This window comes from Carcharhinus amblyrhynchos, chromosome 7 (genome assembly GCF_965287045.1).
Source record: "Carcharhinus amblyrhynchos chromosome 7, sCarAmb.v2.hapA, whole genome shotgun sequence".
NCBI classification, from domain to species: domain Eukaryota; kingdom Metazoa; phylum Chordata; class Chondrichthyes; order Carcharhiniformes; family Carcharhinidae; genus Carcharhinus; species Carcharhinus amblyrhynchos.
The window spans coordinates 118,645,412-118,666,647 of record NC_137330.1 but is presented as its reverse complement, the minus strand read 5'-3'; the positions used below and the strand labels follow the sequence as shown (position 1 = coordinate 118,666,647).

The window sequence follows — 21,236 nt, the reverse complement described above, 5'->3', positions numbered from 1 at the left end:
GCTCCATCGTATTTTAAATTCAACCATACTATGATCGCTTCTTCCAAGAGGATCCCTAACTGCAAGATCATTAATTATTCCGGTGTCATTACGCAGGACCAGATCTAGGATAGTTTAGTCTCTTGTCGGTTCCATTGCATACTGTTCAAGGAAGCTATCGTGGATACATTCTATAAACTCCTCCTCAAGGCTGCCTTAACTGACTTGGTTTGACCAATTGATATGTAGATTAAAATCTCCCATGATAATTGCTGTACCATTTTTACATGCATCAGTTATTTCTTTGTAGGGTAGCAAAGGATAAATATGTGGGGTTGCAGGAATAGAATCGGAATGCTATTGTGGTTGGTGCAGACATGATGGGCCGAATGGCTCCCGTGCACTGTAGGGATGCTATGAATTTATATTGAAGAACTATTGGATAGGATACCTGGAGATGGCCCTACTGATCTGTCAAAATAGTGTTATGGTATCTGGTTTAAATCTTATTCAAAGGAAGTACCTCAATATCAGCTTAGATTATCCACTTAACTCATAAGTGGGCCTCATAGGTCAGATTCTCCAATGAAGTTAAGCTGTCACTTGTATAGAACAGTCAGCTGGAAGGGAGGGCTCTTTCTCTTCTTCCTGAAGTATATTTGTCTTAACCTCGGCTGTGTTTTCTGTACCGTACCAGTCATCCTAAAGCCTATGAATGAGGTTGCCAACTTGCAGTGAATTAGTTGCAGTTTTGTGCTGTAGGAATTGGGTTGACTGTATTTGAATTTATGCCACATCACACCCTCAACTCCACGACTTTCATCTCTCTGGGCTAGGTTGTAACTCTGCATTTAAAATCTGTTGCTGAGATTGAGGTAACATAGCGTAGGAAAAGGTTCATGAGGATCATTAAGTTGCAATATAGATTATAACATAATGGCTTGGGTCAATGTGTGTTGAATTTGCATGTTCTGTGTCTGCATGGGTTTCCTCCCACAGTCTGAAAGATGTGCTGGTTGGGCGCATTGGCTGTGCTAAATTCCCCCTCAGTGTTACCTGAACAGACACTGGAGTGTGGCATCTAGGGGATTTTCACAGTCACTTTATTGCAGTGTTAATGTAAACCTACTTGTGACACTAATAAATAAACTTTAGTTGAGGCTAAATGTCCTGAAATTTTGCTTTATTATTGATGTATCCCAGTACTTCACACATTGTCACGTTTTAAAAATCATTCATGTGCATTTCATTACCTTTTAGCATCAAGCTTATGAGTTTGAGTTTGGAATGAATTACGCTTGGATGCTGTGTGTCTTCACAGTGGTGGTAGCTTACAGCATCGCCTGTCCCATCATTGTTCCCTTCGGTAAGGCTTGTTCACTCTTATATGCAACAGATACATGCTATTACTACAGTTAGCTTTCTAAAGAAAGCAACAAACTTATATTTCTGTGGAGTCTTTTGCAATCTCCCCAAGGACAATACATGAAGTACTTTGTGAACATAGGAGCAGCCCATCGAGTCTGCTCCACTGTCCAGTCAGATCATGCTGATCTGGTTGTGGTCTCAATTCCATTTTCCTGTCTTCCCCCATTACCCTGGACTCCCTTATCCATCAAAAACTTAACTACTTTTAATAAATTCAGTGACCCAGCTTCCATTTTTAGAATTCCACAGCCTAATAAACATCAGAGGAAAGATTTCTTTGTTTTCTGTCTTAAAAGGGAGACTTCTTATTCTTAAATTGTGTTCGCCAGTTTTAGTTTCACCCTCTCAGCATCCACCCTGTCGAGTCCCCTCAACATCCTTATATGCTTCAATAAGATTGCCTCTCATTCTTCTAAACTGTCATGGGTATAGACCCAACCTGCTAACCTCTCTTCAGAGAAGCCCTTCTCACGAAGGAGTTGAGTAACCTTTCTCTGAAAGGCTTCTAACGTAATTTTATCTGTTTTCAAGTATGGAGACCAAAACTGTACACAGTACTCCAGATGGGGTCTCACAAAGGCCCAGTACAGCTGCAGTAAAACTTCCTGAATTTAATATTCCATTCCCCTTGCAATAGCTGCTAACATTCCATCTGCTTTCCTAATCACTTGCTCTACCTGCAGACCACACTTTGTGATTCATGTACCAGGACACCCAAATTCCTTTGTAGCACTATGTTTTGCAATCCATCTCTGTTTAAATCGTATTCTACTTTTCTATTCTTCCTGCCACATTTTCTCACATTATCCTCCATCTGCCAAATTTTTGCCCATTCGTGAAACCAGTCTATATCTTTTTTCAGTTTCTCTACGTCTTCTTGAAGTGCAGTCAATGTCTCTCTACATGTACATAAGAAATCTCACAACACCAGGTTAAAGTCCAACAGGACTCCCTATATATGTGTGCGTATATATAATATACATACATAGCAAGGTACCCCAGAAACATAGAAACAGAGCAGGAGTAGGCCATGCAGCCTTTTGAGCCTGTTCCATCATTCAATATGACCACGGCTGCTCCTCTTTCTCAATGCTAAATTCCCATATTCCTCGATACCATTAAAACCTAAAACATTATCTGTCTCTTGAATAGTGACTTAGTTGTCAAACCTTCTGTGGTAGGGAATTCCTCAGGTTCACTACCCTTGGAGTGAAGAAATCTTTCCTCATTTCAATCCTAAATGATCAATCTTGTATCTCAAGACTGTCCCTGGTTCTAGATTCCCAGAGATAAAATGACCAGATTGTTGTAGTGACGTTGGTGGAGTGACAAATGTTCAGGATACCAGGAAGAACTCTCCTGTTCTTCTTCTACAAGACCTTTACAGCCACTTGAGGGGGCAGACAGGGTACCTCCAACACTGCAGCACTCCCTTGGTATTGCGCAGCAGTGTCAGCATGTGGTCACGCCTGTGGAGGAGGTACTCAAGTCCTTCTGACTCAGAGGCAAGAATTCCACCAACTCAGCCTTGGTGGAAACATACCTGAAAGAAGAGTAAATCGAGAAGAAAATTTGCCAGGTTTCCGATGGTCACTATCTCTTGTCCCTAATAGTGTAATCACACAAAGGTCGGGCTGTCTGCCTAATAGCCATATATGCAACCCATTTTGCTTAGAGATCTAGTTAAACACATTACTGCTTAAAGTGATGCTAATTTCTACTAAATAGGATGATCCCATTATCAAACCCTGCCCTCAGCTGGGCTGCAGTAGCAGGGTTCTGCTTACCCTCAGTGATTTACAGTGATCATATATGAGTGTCAGCTGAAGACGAGTGGAGATAGTTAAGTAGCCTACTGCTGTTTGCTGTGTTGGCTTATAGTTGAAATGTGATTAAGAACTGGGGAGGTAAAATTGCTGAAGGTCAGACCCTGAGCTGGCAGAAGGGTGGGGATAGAGCAACCACCAAGTGCCTGAGTGAGTTCAAAGTTCTGACTGGCAAGGTCCAAAGATGTGTGGATTAGGTGGATCGGCCGTGCTAAATTGCCCCTCAGTGTCAGGGCTAGTCAGGGGGACTAGCTAGGGTAAATGTATGGGGATAGGGCGTGGGTGGGATTGTGCTTAGTGCAGACTCGATGGACTGAATGGCCTCCTTCTGCACTGAGAGTTGGTGACTGAAGCTTGTAGCTTTGTGTCCAGTATGACCATCATTTGCCTTTGTCATGGTTTTTCCTTTGAACCCTAGGCTTGATCTACATGCTGCTGAAGCATTTGGTGGATAGGTACAACCTGTACTATGCCTACCTGCCGGCAAAGCTGAACAAGAGGCTACATATTGCTGCTGTCAACCAAGCTCTGGCTGCGCCCATTATCTGCCTGTTCTGGCTGCTGTTCTTCTCCGTACTGCGAGGGAGTAAGTGTGTTTCTTTATTTATCATCTGGTGGCGCAGTGCACTATATCATTGCATGGCCTTCCTGAAAATGCTGAACTATGTTTCTCCTCAACGTATCCTCTGAATCCAATCCAGCAGGGGAATGATGGTACAGTAGTATGTATAAAACACAACTGACTTTAAAAAAATATTGTTCACAGGTCTCACTAATCCTAAAATACTGTAGCCATGATAGCCATCCGTTTCAGGGTTTAAAAAAATATTTTGTGGGATGACCACAAAGTCACTGGCTAGGCCTGCATTTGTTGCTCATCCCTAATTACCCTTAAAGGAATAAGTCTTTAACCACTGCAGTCCATCAGGTGTAGGTACATCCGCAATGCTGTGCGGAAATGACTTCCAGGATTTCGGACAATCAAAGAACAGGGATATATTTCCAAATTGGGGTGGTGTGTTACTTGGAGAGGAACTTGTAGGTGGTGTTCCCATGCATCTGTTGTCCTTGCTGTTCTGGGTGGTAAAGTTTGGAAGGTGCTGTCAGAGCCTTGCTGTACTGCAGCAGTGCATCTGTGAATCTCCTCCAGATTCATGGAGGGAATGAATCTTTCAAAAGGTGTTGGATGCAGTGCCAGTCAAGCAGCTGCTTTATCCTTGATAGTGCCCATCTTCTTGTGTGCTGTTGAAGTTGCTCTCATCCAGAAAAGGTATTCCACCACATATGATTTGTGTCTCTTGAGATAGCGGGCAAGCTTTGGCAGGATTCAGGAGGTAAGTTACTTGCTGTAGAATTCTCAGCCTCTGACCTGCTCTTGTAGCTATTGTATCTGTATAGCTAGTTCAATTAAGTTTCTGGTCAATGCTAACACCCAGGAAGTTGATTGTAATGCCACTGAATGTCAAGGGGAGAGAGCTACTTCCTCTCTTGTGGGAAATGGTCATTGCCTGGCACTTAATAACCTAAGTCTGAATGTTGTCCCAGCCTTGCTGCACATGGATACGGCTTCAGTTTCTGAGGAGTCACGAACCGTAGTGAACACAGTATTCATCAGCTACCATCTCCACTTCTGAATGGGTAAAAGGAGGTCAATGGTGAAGCTATTGGAGTTGGTTGGTTGAGCTGAAACAGAACTGTAGCTGTTGACCTTCTCCTTGCTCCTTTCTTGTTGGTTAGATACATAGACCCACCCAGTTACTGTACATCTCTCTCCTTCCCTTTATAGGCTTGTTTGCACCAACGTCTATCTTCACCTTGACTGTGGTGGTGATCACCATCTTTTTATGCATGATTTCCAGTTGCTTTGGCTACTTCAAGTACGTCATTGTCATCATGATGGTAAGTCAAGGATAGCAACCCCCCCCCCCCCCCACCCCTCTCCACACTGTGGTTACCAATCTTTACCATAACCTTATTATCCCAGCATTGTCATGGGAGCAGGGAATGAGGTTGTAGGGCTATGGCGGCATTCCCACGATGCTGGACTGCGCATCAGGTTCCAGCTTTTTTGGATCTGGGTTCTGCTGAAAGCTGCTTCCACGAGTAAGTTTGGGGAGGGTCAGGGGTGGCCCCTGATTTAGTATAATTCCCCATCTGGCTGCCTGGATCACATAAAATGGTAAATTTCCAAGCCTGCTCTGTGTAACTGTTTTTGCTGGAAAGGACAGAAAGGTTGAACACCACAGTAATACCCAGCATTTGGCCTAAAGAGAAAAGAAAATGTTCCTGGAGTATTGAGTGTGAACAACAATATACATTCCCCCCACCACCACCCCCCCCATGATTTCCCATGTGGGGTGGTAGTGTGGGGGTGAGTTGTTGGGAAGTGGAGCATGGGGGTGTACATTGTTGCCTGTTGCCAGAATGGAGATATACTGTCATCTCCTTTTAGATATCCCACAGGTCCTTCATGGAACATTTATGCACCCACAAGAGTGCACAGCACTTTGCTGATCTGTCCTCCTCTGCTACATTTTACCAATGCAATAACAGGTGCCTTTTTCACATTAGTATTCCAGGATCCTTGTGGTGTTGGTATAGTAGAGGCCAAGTTTATGGGTCTTGAATGCAGTCACACTTATTGTAATTATAGCTGTAATCTTGGTAAACATGGCACTGGTTTAACTGACAATGACTAATTAATGTCCATTATTTGCACCCTCAGGGTATGAAAGAGCCAACCAAAAAAACTGAAGCAGATATGACAACCTCTATCTGGCAATCAAAAGTAAGTAACAGTGGCTGGTTTTAACGTGGACAAGGGTGGATATGTAGAAGTGAATCTTTTTACAATAGTTCAGGACAAGATCAGAGAGGGAGGGATAAAATACCACTTCATCAGTCTAATTTGTGCACATCATTAAATAGACACCGTCCACAAATCTACCTTTTTGGTTAACATAATGTGGTCCTAATACAAGATTACTAAGTTTAATTCAGCTGATCTTAGAGGGGGGAAAACAAGTCTTGGGTATTGCAGAATCTATACAAATGTTCCACAAGAACACTGCAGATACTGGAACTGAGGAGAGAGCAAAAAAAATGGCCTGTGGATAGAATGGACAAGTCAACAAGTCAGTGTAAGCCATTTGTTAGAAGTGACGGTTACACCTGGAAAGTTAACTTGATTGTTCTTTCCACTTATGGTATCTATTGTGCTGAGTGGTTTAGCATTTTCTGTTTTGTCCCACACTTAGTCTTCAAGTGAGCCTTGTTGAAAGATGGAGATTGACTTCGACTTTCAATTGCCTGAGATTTTCCCGGTTATATTAGCCTGCCAGTAAATTCACATGACCTATCAATGTGAGAGGGGTACATCCCCAATTATCTGGAGGTCTCCCAGGGCCCACCAACCCTCTTACTTCTGCTGGAAAATGCACATGTATGGGAGAGGATAGCATCAGCCCCAACTCTTGCTCCTGCAGTACAAATAGCCCAGCAAGACTTCCAAATGACGAAAGGGCTAGTTGCATAAACAACCAAAAGTTGTAAGTAAAGCTGCCAATGAAGACATAGATATTTTAGCAGAGGAATAAACTGAATGAGAAAAAAAATAGACTTTGTTCTCATAAAAATAGTGGTAATTTTCATGCCTTCTTGTTCAAAGGGTAATGCCTCTTATACATCACTGAGTAGCACAGCTCAAAAATACCAAGCTCAGTGCTGATGTGTTGGGACAGTAACAAAGAACAACCCAGCACGGGAAACAGGCCCTTCGGCCCAACGAGCCCGTGCCGCCGCATCACCCTACACCTACTCTACCCTGCGTGTCTACGAATGGAACCCCTAACTTAGCCAGATTCAGGGGAGAATAGTGTCAATTTGGTAAAACCAATCAGCCTAAGAGCACATCTTTGGGGTGTGGGAGGAAACCGAAGCGCCCGGAGGAAACCCACGCAACCACAGGGAGAATGCGCAAACTCCCACAGACACAGGCCCAAATCCATGTATCTGCAGAGCTAGCAGTGCTAGTCACTGAGCTGTTGCGGCGCCCGTCTACCAGTCCAGGATCAAGCACACACACCGACACGAAGTACTAGGCCACTCCCGGAACCTCCAAGAGCAGCCCACGCACGACCCACCGTGTGCATGCCCCTCGTTTGACACAAGGTGGACCTCCACCTGCGGAATAAAAAGACAAAAACTTTAATTTACAAATCTGCATTTCCGGTGTCTCCTGAGGTTCTGACCTTATTTAATAGCCCCTACCATAATCCTCCATCCTCGTTTCACTTGTGTCTGTCTAACTGAACCTTAAACGAGTCCAACGTTCCTGCCTCCACCACCCTACTCGGTAGCGCGTTCCATACCCCCACAACTCTCTGCGTAAAGAACCTTCCTCTCACGTCCAAATTATACCTCTCCCCCCTCACCCTTAAATCATGACCTCTCGTATTTGTACCCAGTCTAGGGAGCAGTCTCTCACTATTGACTATCTATTCCGTTCAGTATCTTACATACCTCTAACATGTCCCCCCTCAATCTCCATCTTTCCAAGGAGAAAAGTCCCAGTTTCTCCAACCTTTCCTCGTAACCCAGCCCCTCCATGCCAGGCAACATCCTGGTAAACCTCCTCTGCACCCTTTCCAGAGACTCCACGTCCTTCCGGTAGTAAGGTGACCAGAACTGGACGCAGTACTCCAAATGCGGTCTAACCAACGTTCTATACAACAGAAGCATTAGACGGCAGCTCTTATACTCTATACCCCTTCCTATAAAGGCTAGCATTCCATAAGCCTTCCTAACAACCTTCTCCACTTGTGTCGCAACTCCTAATCTGTCTACCTTTTATCACATAGCTCCTCTCTGCATTATTCCTTCCAAAATGCATCACCTTGCATTTGTCAGGATTAAATTCCATCTGCCACCTATCTGCCCAATGCCCAACCTATCTATATCCTGTTGTATCACTTGACATTCCACTTCAGTACCCGCCAACCCTGCCATCTTGGTGTCATCTGCAAACTTGCTGATCATACCACCTACGCTCTCCTCCAAGTCATTTATGTAGACTACAAAGAGGAGAGGTCCCAGTACTGAGCTCTGTGGCACACCACTGGTCACTGGCCTCCAGCCCGAAAAGGTCCCCTCCACAACTACCCTCTGTCTCCTATTACCCAGCCAGTTCTCAATCCACCTAGCTACCTGACCTCATATCCCATGTGCCTTAACCTTTTCTACCAGCCTACCATGAGCGACTTTGTCAAACGCCTTACTGAAATCCATGTAGATGACATCAACAGCTCTCCCATCGTCAACCGTTTTTGTCACCTCCTCAAAGAATTCCACAAGATTCGTAAGGCAAGACCTCCCTCTAACAAAGCCATGTTGCGTATCCCTAATCAGATCGCAACGCTCCAAATGCTCATACATCCTACCCCTAAGTATTTTTTCCATTAATTTCCCTACCACCGATGTCAAACTCACCGGTCTTAGCAATAGAAGACCCTCACTGACCTCAGGAAAGGATGAAATTGTTCAGTATTTTCTGCTTCTGCAAGAAAGCCTGTCACTGGAACAGACTAGCGAGGACAGGATTGTATTGGTTTGCACTAATCTGCACGAACTGATAGCTCACCACCACTTGCAGTCTGGGCTACAAAACAGAGAATGGCAATGCGCGTTACTTTTAACAAGCTGATCTTTGACCTACAGGCCTATGTCCCAAGAGTTCTTCGTGAACCCAAGACTGAAAACAGCCAATTTGACTTCCACAACCAGCCATCATATGGTGCTGTGGGAGATGGCAATCCTCTGATAGAGGAAGACGACCGCGCTCCTCTTCCAGACAATATGGAAGATGACAAATCTATTTGGTGAACGCTGGAATGAGTGACATCTAGAAAGCTGCCTGAGATGTAGAACTGCAACGTAAGGACTGGCCAGTTTGCTGCTGTTCTGTTTGGGTACAAGAGGATTGGATAATCTCAAATGGCCCATTTACTTGGGCTTCAAGCCTCAGTTGCTATTATAAACAGAAAACTTTGTTCTGAAAATTTCATTTAAATACTTTTTTGAAAAAGTTTTGGGGTACATTAACCCTTTTATTGCTATTTTACAACACACATTTAACAAGTTTGTTAATGATAAAGTTCCAAATGGATTAATTCTACGTTCTATATTTTCCCTCCTCATTTTGTGTTGTGGAGCAGATATAGGTTAAGGATGCTAAGGTAACCCCCCCTCCCCACAACATGTACACAAGCAGGTTGCCCCTAATGAGGATTGCCTCCAACACCAGCTCTCCTTTACTTCCCTCAACCCAGGCAGAACAACCCAAGAGAAGTCGAATCATGATACAATAAAAGGACAAAGTGAGGGAAAAAATATAAATGGGGTATTATAGAAAAAAGCAGTTGAGAGCGCTTCAGGGGTTCATTTGTAACTTTTATGGATGAATATGAAGTACTAATTGGGGAATTCTGTAGTTCTCCAAAGTCCATCATATATTTAAAACTAACAAATAAATTTTTTTCTTCCAAGCTCTCCCATCTCAAATACTACATTAGGTTTTGAAAACTGAGAGGTAAGGCCAGGACTGAAAGACATTCAGGTATTGTCAATGATGGGACAGGATAGGGTCACTTCAATGCTGTTGGTACCTTTTTCATTTACCCTGATGTGTACTGGGTATTGAACCAGGCTGCAAACAAGAGACCAGCTCCTCAGCAACCATGAGGAGCTAGATAGATTTTAGATAGATTTTTTAATTGGTAATGGGTTGAAGGATTATGGGGAGATAAGAAAATGGGGATGAGGACCATATCAGCCATGATCGAATAGTGGAGCAGACCTGATGGGCTGAATGGCCTATGCACCTATATTAAGTTTTTTTTAAAAAACAGAGAATGGTGGGTGCCTGGAACTCACTGCTATGGTGGTAGTGGAAGTAATACAATGGTGACTTTTAAAGGGTGTCTTGACAAATACACGAATAGGATGGGAATGGACAGTTATGGTCCTCGGAAGACTAGGTTTTAGTTCAGATGGGCAGCACGGCTGGTGCAGACTTATAGGGCTAAAGGGCCTGTTCCTAAGCTGCAATTTTCTTTGTTCGCTATCTTAAACTTTATTTACTAATGTCACAAGTAGGCTTACATTAACACTGCAATACAGTTACTGTGAAAATCCCCTAGTCGTCACACTTTGGGTACACTGAGGGAGAATTTAGCATGGACAATGCACCTAATCAGCACATCTTTTAGAACGTGGGAGGAAACTGGAACATCCAGAAGAAACCCATACAGACACAGGGAGAACATGCAGACTCTGCACAGACAGTGACCCAAGCCAGGAATCAAACCTCGGTTTCTGGTACTGTGAGGCAGCAGTGCTAACCACTGTGCCACCCGTTATGAACTCATGTAAACACCTTTGTGGTGATTTTAACCCCACATTCCTGCAGCTATGGAGGCAAGCGCTAAAATCAGGTCAGAAGCCCAGTATACCAATATCCCACTCCATCTGGGTACAGAATCAAACAGGATGCGGCCATTCAGCCCATCATGCTGGAATTAGCACCTTTCAAAAGCTGCCCAAATTTTAGTCACTCAATCTTGCTTTTCACCTGCCCACCACCACCCAGTGATAATCCTGCAAGTTAGTCCTTTTCAAATTCATATCCACACTCTTTTTGAAAGTTACTTTGGAATCTAATTCCACTGGCAGTAGTGTACTACTGCTCTTAATCTGTGTGAAGAAACTGATCATTTTCTCCTCATTCGGTGTATACTACTGTCAGGCTCTGATTGCTATTTGAATGGGTAGTTTTCCAGACTGGTGAGGAAAACTGCTAACACATTGCCTCCTCTCCCAGAGATCCAAAAGGCCACATTAACAACACATTTGAAACTTCATTTGTGGCATCAAGGGGAGCACTCCTTCTCAGGTTCCATAGGAAGGTTTAGGCATTCGATGCCTGGGATTCCTCTTCCTTTCTCATCCCTCATCCTGACTGTGAGACCATCGCCATATACCACTGTCTCTCAGTGCCAGGCACCATGACTTTGGGTCTGGCTGGCAGCCTCCTGTCACTTGATACTCCATCACCCACTGGTTTACAACTGGCAACCGAGCAGGGTTTGTGTGGGTGAAGTCCAGAAGCTAAGGTCGGCAGAGACCTCATGGTGCAGAGAATAGGGTGATTGGCACACACCTCAGGCCCACAGAATTCTCACTCTAGGTGAAAAATCAGACCTCGTGTTGAGTGGAGTTGGCAGTGGTTTATTGGAGGCTTAAATCCACGGATCAATACATGGGTGAGTTGATAACTGGAGAGAAATTATATTTCAGCCTTGCTTGGTGTAACACATGCATCAAAATGGAACTAATGGCTGCTGGGCAGACCCACTTGTAGAAAGCAAATGTTTAGCCCTTGTTTTTTCCCCCCACCCCCACAGCATTTGCTATTTATTGAACATCTTTAAACACTTTGCAACTTCAACAAGATAGCAAAACAGTACTGGATTAGTGCCAAAATCAGAAATCAGACACACACAATCATTTGATCGTGACATAAACACCTTTTAAGATTTCCCATATTGGATTTCCCTGAAGCTTGATCAAAATGGTTGGGCATATTTTTCCCCTAATGGTAAGAAGTTCACGCAGCTTATGTCCAGCACACATCCCATTCCACAAATTAGGTGCAAAACAACCTTTGTATAAAATATATAGTGAAAGTTAGTCACTAACCTCCAACCTGAAATTTTAAGTACCTTTTGATGGACCTCAGGTACTCTAACCAACAAAAAACTGCCTGGATCTGTTTGTTAGCAATTGGCTTAGGAGAGAGCACATAATGTAGCTTATCACCACCCTTATGCTCCAGAACAAAGCCTTCTCGTGAGCAACTCCAGAGATCTGCTAATTTTGGAATCCTGTTGAAAAGAAAGGGAATTTTCACAGTAACTGCATTAGTGTTAATGCAAGCCTACTTGTGACTAATAAATATACACTAACTTTTAAAATGAGAAAAGCAACAGTGATAGCAGAACCACACTAAAACAACTAGTTTGCATATTGAGGATATAACCAAATTCAAAATCCATGTCCAACTCTATATTTGCAAGTACATAACTGCCAGGAATCCAGTATATTCTGGATTTTAGGTGATTCTCCTGCACTTGGAAGAAATTCCTGAGCTTTGTCATCGCCTCTTGTGGCAAATTCCATGCAGGTTCAGGGCAGGACTTCTGGCCACTCCGGCCCCATTTCTGATGGTCAGGGATCTAGAAAATAGTCCATCTTGGGAATTCAAGAAACATACTCTAAGATTAAACCGGTTTCTCTTGTAAGCAGCTTGCTGACACAGAAGTGTGTGTAAGCTTCCCTCCCCGCACCTTCCAAAGCGCTGCTAACAAAGCCCAGATACTGTGAAAGATACAAGCAACAATCAATTTGGGGAAATTCACAAAATAGTGATGAACTTTGGCAGATTTGGAAGCTGACATTGCTGCAATTGAGAGGGGAGAAAATACTAGTCAATACAGCTAATTTCCTGGGGAGTCCTTAAAGCACAAGGTGGTTCAGTTTAGTACAATAATCGTCTTAGGTATGCCAAGCCACATTGCCTGTCTATTGCACCAGAAGATGCAAGTATGAGTGCTACAATTGCAATAATAATTTATATTTAGGTTCCACTGTAGCAGACTCAACTCACACATTCATACACATAGCATTAAAATCATTCCACTAGGGAGCTCACTCAGTTTGTTGGCCTAAACTGACCAGTTACAAAGCAAATGGGCAAAATAGCTTCACACAGCTGACCATATCTTACACAGGCACACAATAAATAACAACACTTAGGGGGAAGGGGAGCAAAACATTGAATTTATGCTTTGTCTTCCATACAAGAAGTGGTGCTATGGTACAGAATATAGTGTTAGACATCGGTTTTTCTTCTAAAAAGACTTGTAAACAATCTGCATGCTGTTACATGGTCAGTAAAATATTTTCTAAACTGTATTTCAGTGATACTGACAGGAGATGCTGATTTTTTAAAAACTGATAAAATATATTTTACATGACCCTGTGCATGATAGGGAGGAAGAAGTTACAAACTATCTTGAACAGGAATTTAGATGTGCAAAATTCCACAGCATGTTTCTAAAACGGCCATTTAATCTCAGTAGCTTTCTCTTTCTAATGAAATTCCAGTTGGGTGATCAGCCATGCTTGTGATGAATGGCAGAGCAGGATTGAAGGGCCAAAGAGCCTCTTCCTGCTCCTATCTTTATTGTTTCAATCCTTTTAACGCACTCTCTCAATCTGCTGACATGCATCAGAGCCTTTAAACAGCATTGCCATCGCATTTTCATCTAGGCTTAGAATGAGTTAGTTAGTCCCAGCTATACCACTGCTGTGTCCCAAAAAAAATACACTGGTTAACAGCACCGGTAGTGGAATTGTTGTCACGGTTTAAAGTTCATTTATTTGTCACAAGTAGGCTTATGTTCACATTGCAATGAAGTTAGTTTGAAAATCCCTTATTCGCCACACTCCAGCACCTGTTCGGGTACACTGAGTGAGAACTTAGCACAGTCAATTCACCTAACCAGCACATCTTTGGATTGTGGGAGGAAACTGGAGCACCTGGAGGAAACCCATGCAGACATGGGGAGAACATGCAGACTCCACACAGACAGCGACCCTGGGAATTGAACCCAGGTCCTTGGCGCATGAGGCAGCAGTGCTAACCACTGTGCCGCCCCGGGGTGTCATTAAGAACCTCAACTGATTCTTCCTCTTCCCTCCTGGGAATGGGTGTGGAAGGCTTTTAACATTAAACAAGCTGATCTGGAGAAAAGATGAGGAATTCATAATAATTGGCTCAAGCAAAACAAAGGCAGTCCCACAAATATTTTGCCACTGGAAGGTGGCAATCTGGGAATCTTTAGAAACTGCAGCCAACAATAATTCAGGTTTAATACCAATATCCTTTAAGCAAACAAGAGTATAAGGGACCCAACTCCTACACACAAGAGATCAAGCCCACTTGGATTCATGCTCATGTAATGAGATTTGATAATCACCTTTTTTCACCCATCTATGCTTCCTCCCAAAACATGCACACTCTTAACTGATCAAACTAGATTTTCCTATCTGACTGAGGGGGGAAAGAGGATGCTTGAACAATAACAACCTCACAGGCAATATTGAAATAAAATGCTGTTCAAATTTGTTAATATATACATTAATAAATTAGAAAGCTAAGTTTCTTTATCTACCTCTTGGAGCCCCAGCCACATTAATCTCTGGCAGCCAATACATTAATAGCAACTTCAATGCACAAGATTATGGTTTCAAAAAGGGGTTTGATGCATCTGGATTGCACTCATCAATTCTCTGCTGTCACAAACATCTCCCCCCCACCCCTCCACCGCAACAACTCTTCAAGTTGAATATGGAGTTGGGAGGCCAAGGAGTTAGTGCTGATAGGTGAGGCCAGTTGTTGCTAACATAATGATCAGTCAAAAGCAACAGCTTGTCAACAGTCCATCTTCTGTTTGGGCCAGCCTCCCATTCAGCAGGGTAATATGATACTTTCTAAAAGGAGATAAGAGGCCCATTTTTAAATCTATATATACTTGGGCAAACTTTGTGCTTTTCATTTAAGGAACATGGAATTTTTTTTTTTTGGCTGAGTCGCTTGTCATTTAAAATCCAATTTTTAAAAAACCTGTGCGTGTCAATGATAATGAACCGTTTAGTCGAAAGAGCAAAAGAAAGGGAGGTGTATCTGACTTGGCAGTGCAGACTTATAGTAGACTTCTTAATGGATATCTTGCTTGATGAGTACAGGAATGGTAATAAGGCAGTGTATTTTCAGCTTGGAAGCCATAAAGCCTATTGCATGAATACATTGTTTATACCAGAGCCAGCATTATAAAGAAATATTACTGTGCTGCCCAAGTAGGAACACAGTGCTGTATTCCACTGTATGTATTACCGAACATAATTATTTAATGCTAATAAATGCTCCAAAAATCTCTTGGGCATTCTGAAGGTTGTAATATGGTCATTCCTTTCAGAGATTAGAATGGGACACATCAGAAACCAAATGGGAATTCAGAACAGACCATCATAAAGGAGTCATTTTTTTGTGAACAGGAAACATCACTTTAATTCACAATGGATCAGTGCCAACCAGGAAATCATCCACTTCTTTCTTGACCATGAAAGGCAGACACTTTCTATAAAATAAAGTGCAATACTAAGTTTTGTTATTTTATATTATAAGAAAACAATCCATCTACAATACTATACAAGGGTTTGGAAATGGCAACTAGCAAACAGCAATAAATTCACTGTATTAATTGCGTTTATGCATTATTGTATTGTCGAAAAATGCCAGTACTGGAGAAGTGAACTTCCCTTTTGCACCCAAATGCAGCATCAAGCACTTCCAACTTAGACATAGCATTAAAGGTATCTCTACCCCATTCCATCAATTCTTGAATCTGAATCTGAGGGGAATCTGTTATTGTATGAGCATCAGCCTAGGGATTATCTACACGATTCCTTGCTTGCTCATTCTACCAAGGTAGTCCAGTTATTGCAGGCAAAACAGACTGCACTTCTAACCCTTTCGGATAGGAAAATTCAGAAGTGGTTTAGATTTAGATTCTGTTCACTTGTGAGTTCAGTTGCTCAAGGAATGCTGTGCCTGTGACGCACCTGCGTTGAAATATTTTTAAATTCTTACACGAGTACCTAGAACATTAATAAACTGCTTCAGTGGTATGAACTATTATTACTACATAACTTTACTGCAGATGATGTCACCAGTACCACAGGACGGATGTAAAGCAATTTGCAGATCTCTATTAATTACATTATATACACAATACTTGCACTTTAGTACATTCAGCTATGTACATGTAACCCTATCCCAACACAACGTCAATTACTTAAACGCATTTCAATGAACCCATGATGTACTCTTATGTTCGGGCATTTGTGAAAGCACATAACATTTAAGGTCAGTTCATAAAGGGCATGTTAAATAGCCAGTAGTTCTCAGATGCTAATCCTCACCAGTACAAACAGGATTATACAGTCTGAAACTGAATAATTTAATTTCTGGTGAGGACATTCTAATTAATTTAGATAAATGATAAAGTTATACAGTATTATCAAATCACTTCAGATAAACACATGTCCAGTTACTCCCATTATACAGAACTCAAATATATTCTCTCAAATGCACTGGGTGCAGGAATTGCACTGTTATATGCCCCCTAGGGACAATGATATGTATGGAAATCCAATGGCTTGTGCAAAATGGGCCTGCATGTGTTCCCATGTTTTACAAATTGTATGATTAACTGAGTAGGGAAGAAACACTAGGGTTTACAAATTGGCCTGCCATTTTAGCTTAGAGTGCACAGAACTTGCAAAGTATTTGGTGTCTTGGCAAAATGGGCTCTGTACTTAATGAGGATTGCACTGGGCCAAAATCCAATCCAAACTGCTACTCGAGAAGTTATTATGGGAGTCACTGTCTTTCAGTCAACTACAAAAACACAAATCCTGATGACTATATTATAGCTTTTTCTGTTAATTCTGAAAATAGCAAAGACATTACACCCTCCTTGACCCCAAGTATATAGAAAATTGTACAAGTATAATGGAGCACAAAGTTTAATTCTCCATCCAACTCACTTTAAAAAGGCCCTTGGGCCAAACAGTAGTTAATACAAATTCAAGAAAGCAAACATTGTTCAACAATAATGCGCACTTCCACCAAGATCAAATTGCAAATGAAATTTTGACAGGAAGGAAAAGTACAATTGGTGAATGGGTTAGGGCCCTGCTATAAAGGAATGTTACACTTCTTGCTACGTAGGATCATTGCACATCCAGACAGATAAAACACGGATTCATTTTTACCCTTTTTATAACCTGTTTAAAGAGGAATGGAGTCTCTAGCAGTGTCAGCAAGCTGAGACATCAGCAAAACGTTACCTCATCAGCTGATAGTGTGAAGAGTTAAATACAATTATGTTTGTGTCTATAATCCAGTCACCAGAGAGGGGAAAGAGTAAAAGGCAGGAGTAATCTATTTCAATTCTGATTGTTCTTTAGTTGCAACTTGATCATAACCAAGTGTGCACGTGGCTCCCTGCCACACTGTCAGCCACGATTGAGGTTATTCTTGCCAAGACAAGTTGCACCTCTACTGGTTTTAGTTGGTGGAGAATGCTGGTTATTTTTAATAAATTAAAGTATAGCAGCTCCTTTATCCAGAGTTATCTTCTTCTATCAAAGAGCAGTGTCTTCAAATTCCAATCGAATTCAATTCATGGTCCCCACAAGAGACACAAACAAGATGCCAGCTATCAAGATAAGGCATTGCACCCCATCTTGGGCTTGATCTTAGCCAAGAAGCTGAGCAGTGACTTTTACGTTCACAGTAGTGTGGAAACAGGAGAATCAACAAACTCAGCTTTTAGTCCTGGTCCTTTTCAGACAACCTGCTTTTCTGTCTCTGCAACCTTGCGTATGAGTAAATTTAACATTTCAGCTGTTGACGGTGCTGCCCAGTTAGTTTTTCAGTTTGCTCTTTCCATGATAGATAGAAACATTTGCTCAACAGTCAACTGGAAATGCTGCACAAGCTTCAGTACCTCTTATTAGTTCTGAAATAATTTAAAATACTTTGAACTCGTCAGGAAGTAGGTTCAACTTCCCCATCACCAGCCCACCCCCTGAACATATCAGACTAGAACCAGGCTATTCGATAGGGAATTAGTTCATCAATGTGTCCTACCCTGTACCAACAGTGCTCAAAATATCCCGAAAAAATGACTGAAGTATAAACACATCAGGAAGTCTGTAATTTCAGCATGGGATCGTCAGGCACTGCCCTGTTCATTTTGACAGTTTCTCATGATGATTCTATGATCTACATAGTAACCCGCTGACCCAACAATTCACTAATTTTTTTTTTTGTCCATTACTTTCTGCACTTTGCAGAAAACTTTACAGTCTTTTTAAATTTATATTCTAACTGCATTTGCGTGCAAGTGTGCTTTAAAACAAAAGTCAGAAAACACCCAGCGCAGTTTGGCGCTACAGAAAGCACAGATCTCAAACCTGGGGTGAAAATGCAGGATTTCTACAGGCCAATGCCCCCTACATAACTAACACTTTCACATTGCTGACAACTGGCACCAAAAACACATTTAAATTGGTCCTGTTTGATTGCAACTACTGATCCCTTTTCAAACTTTTAAATTAAACTGCGTACTTACAAATATTCCAATTTTTCAACCAGTTTTACCATCCTGAGTTGTCTACATGATTTAAATCGGAAGATTGATTTCACTAGGAATTCTGTAACACTGATTCTCTCCTATCTGACAAGATGAAGATGATCAAACGCTATTTTTCTCTCTCTCACACCCACCACTCTTCCCAGTGACAATATATGTGCTTTTGTAAATCAGGCTCACTTGTTTATTCCCTACTCTGGTGGCAGGTCAGTAGAAGGTTTTCCTAGACTAATGTTAGAGATGCAGCCAAATTTCCTACCACTACTACACGTATACGATGACTGAATGTTTACAGTCAGGCAGGTAAAAATGCGTAGCTATTTTCTCTACAACCCTTGCACATTCCATCATATTCCACTTCTGCTGTGTTCCTCAAGTTGGCAAAACAAATACAGGAAAAGTTTAGCAAATCGCACCGTACTGGTATGGGTTACACAGTACCACGGGTTAGTAATTATAGTCTGGGGTTTCAGTGAACCAGTGGTGCCACAGTTCCCAGGTCCTAAACTGTGCAGTCTGAATCATTTAAAAAATTCTTCATCAAATCCCGCTAATGGTGAACCTCGTTTTCAATGAGACTGTCTTCGCAGGACTGAAACTCTCCTTCAGTAGTCACTTCCCTGGTATCCTTCTGCGATGTCGGCTCCTCTTCATCTCCCGTGGGCTCCGACTGAGGATCCTGCAATACCTGGGCAATGTATCTCTGTATATGAAAAGTAGCACAGGTTAGCACTGCATTATTTGACAAAGTAGTCACTCAGAGCACAGACAGGGAGTCAAACATCCGTACCCACCCACTCGTCTGTATAAAGTAGCATGTTGCATTGATAGCCCCTGTTGATGCCAGGATTTTTGTGTTCTTGGAAAGTTCATGGAGATAGAATTCACTGCATCTGATGATGAAATAGACTTGAGGGGTGGCAATGGCCTAGTGGTATTCTTGCCAGGCTATTAACCCAGAAACTCCACTCATTCTGGGGAACAGGGTTTGAATTCTACCACGGCATATGGAGGAATTTGAATTCAATAAAGTCTGGAATTAAGAATCTACTGATGGCCATGAAACCATCGTCAATTGCCGGAAAAACCCCAAGTGGTTTACTGATGTCCTTTAGGGAAGGGAATCTGATGTCCTTACCTGGACTGGCCTGCACGTGACTCAGTCACAGCAATGTGGTTGACTCTCCACTGCCTTCTGAACAAGGGCAACTCGGAATGGGCAATAAATGTTAGCAAGCCAGTGCTGCCCATGTCCCACAAATGAATAAAAATTTGTCTTCGCCTGTTTAATTTCCATGAATTGTTGCAGGGCAAGTTGCCAGGAGTGCAACAAACATGGAAAATGTTTGAGATGCTCAACAGGTCAATCAGCATCTGGAGACAGAAATATTAACTGCCCAGCATTCTCAGCTTTTACATTATGGCACTGCGTTCACTGTGAACATGGCAAGCAACTGAGAGTTGCCTTAACCAATTTAGAGAATTGTTCACGAGCAGCCAAGTCTGAACCAGGAAGTATAAATCAGTGTTAGATTAGAGGAATGTCAAATCCAGAAGGTCAATGAAAGAGGGGAAGGAAAAAACTGGTTTAAGAGTGAGAGTGAAAAGGAGACAAATTAAAAGCAAATTAAGAACACATTTAAAGCTGAGGAATGAGACTCCACACTTGTAAAGGGTCTCCTGGGCCAGAGTGGCTGCCTGATCATAATTAAGACTTAAGAAGCCATCAAGATGGATAAAGTCAACCAAAATGGACAAGCATTAAGTTTCTGCGCTGAGTTTAGTCTGTATCTATGAAGTACAGGAACTTCATGCTGTTTAACAGAATTGAGTGGGAAGTGCAAATCAAGATGCTGTTTATATACAGTTTATGAAGTATTGGCACATTTTGAACAGCAACTTTAGGATTTCATTCAGCACCAACATAAATAACAACATGCACCGTTAACCTCACCATTTTTTTAATTAGTAAATTCAAACCAATTAAAGAAATGGATATTCAGCCCACCGTGTGCATGCCAGCTCTGTCACCCCACATATTTACCTCCATGGGGCAGCACAGTGGTTAGCTCTGCTGCCTCTCAGCACCAGAGACCTGGGTACAATTTCCAGCTTGGGTCACTGTCGGTGTGGAGTTTGCACGTTCTCCCATGTCTGCTTGGATTTCGTCCAGGTGCTCTGGTTTCCTCCCACAGTCCAAAAGACATGCTAGTTCGATGCTATGCTAACTTCTCCCTCAGTGTACCCAAACAGGTGTCAGGGTGTGGGGACTAGCGAATTTTCAGTGTAACTTCATTGCAGTGTTAATGTAATCCTAATTGTGACACTAACAAATAAGTAAAAATATTCCCTCTAACCTATGCATCCTGGAACATTAAGGGGCAATTTAGCATGGCCAATCAACTTAATCTGCACATCTTTGGATTGTGGGAGGAAACTGGAGCACCCGGAGGAAACCCCCGCAGACAAAGGGAGAACTCCACACAGACAGTGACCCAAACCGGGAATTGCACCCAGATACCCGGAGCTGTGAGGCAGCAGTGCTAACCACTGTGCCATCCCAAATGGTAAATTTTTCATGGAGGAATGTGATTAGAATTAATACAAACATAAGACTGAGTATCCATTGCTTCCTGGTCCCCGAATCAAAGTAACTTCTTTT

The 21,236-nt window shown here is 42.3% G+C and overlaps 2 protein-coding genes across 6 annotated transcripts in view; one reads left to right on the top strand and one right to left on the bottom strand.

Moving 5' to 3' along the window:
• LOC145345237 (mechanosensitive cation channel TMEM63B-like) overlaps positions 1-9,405 on the top strand; it is an 87,731-nt gene extending 78,326 nt beyond the window's left edge. Inside the window, 6 exon segments of the mRNA XM_080193020.1 lie at positions 1,240-1,345; positions 3,652-3,819; positions 5,020-5,132; positions 5,959-6,021; positions 8,949-9,093; positions 9,096-9,405. Of these exon segments, the coding sequence (XP_080049146.1) occupies positions 1,240-1,345; positions 3,652-3,819; positions 5,020-5,132; positions 5,959-6,021; positions 8,949-9,093; positions 9,096-9,136 (636 nt within the window). The 3' untranslated portion in view covers positions 9,137-9,405.
• Positions 9,406-9,488: 83 nt separating this feature from the next.
• LOC145345236 (mechanosensitive cation channel TMEM63B-like) overlaps positions 9,489-21,236 on the bottom strand; it is a 215,450-nt gene continuing 203,702 nt past the window's right edge. For all 5 annotated transcript variants that reach the window (XM_080193015.1, XM_080193019.1, XM_080193018.1 and 2 more), the window contains one exon: positions 9,489-19,277. In XM_080193015.1, coding sequence (XP_080049141.1) covers positions 19,125-19,277 — 153 coding nt within the window. In that variant the 3' untranslated portion in view covers positions 9,489-19,124. The remainder of the gene's footprint in view (positions 19,278-21,236) is intronic.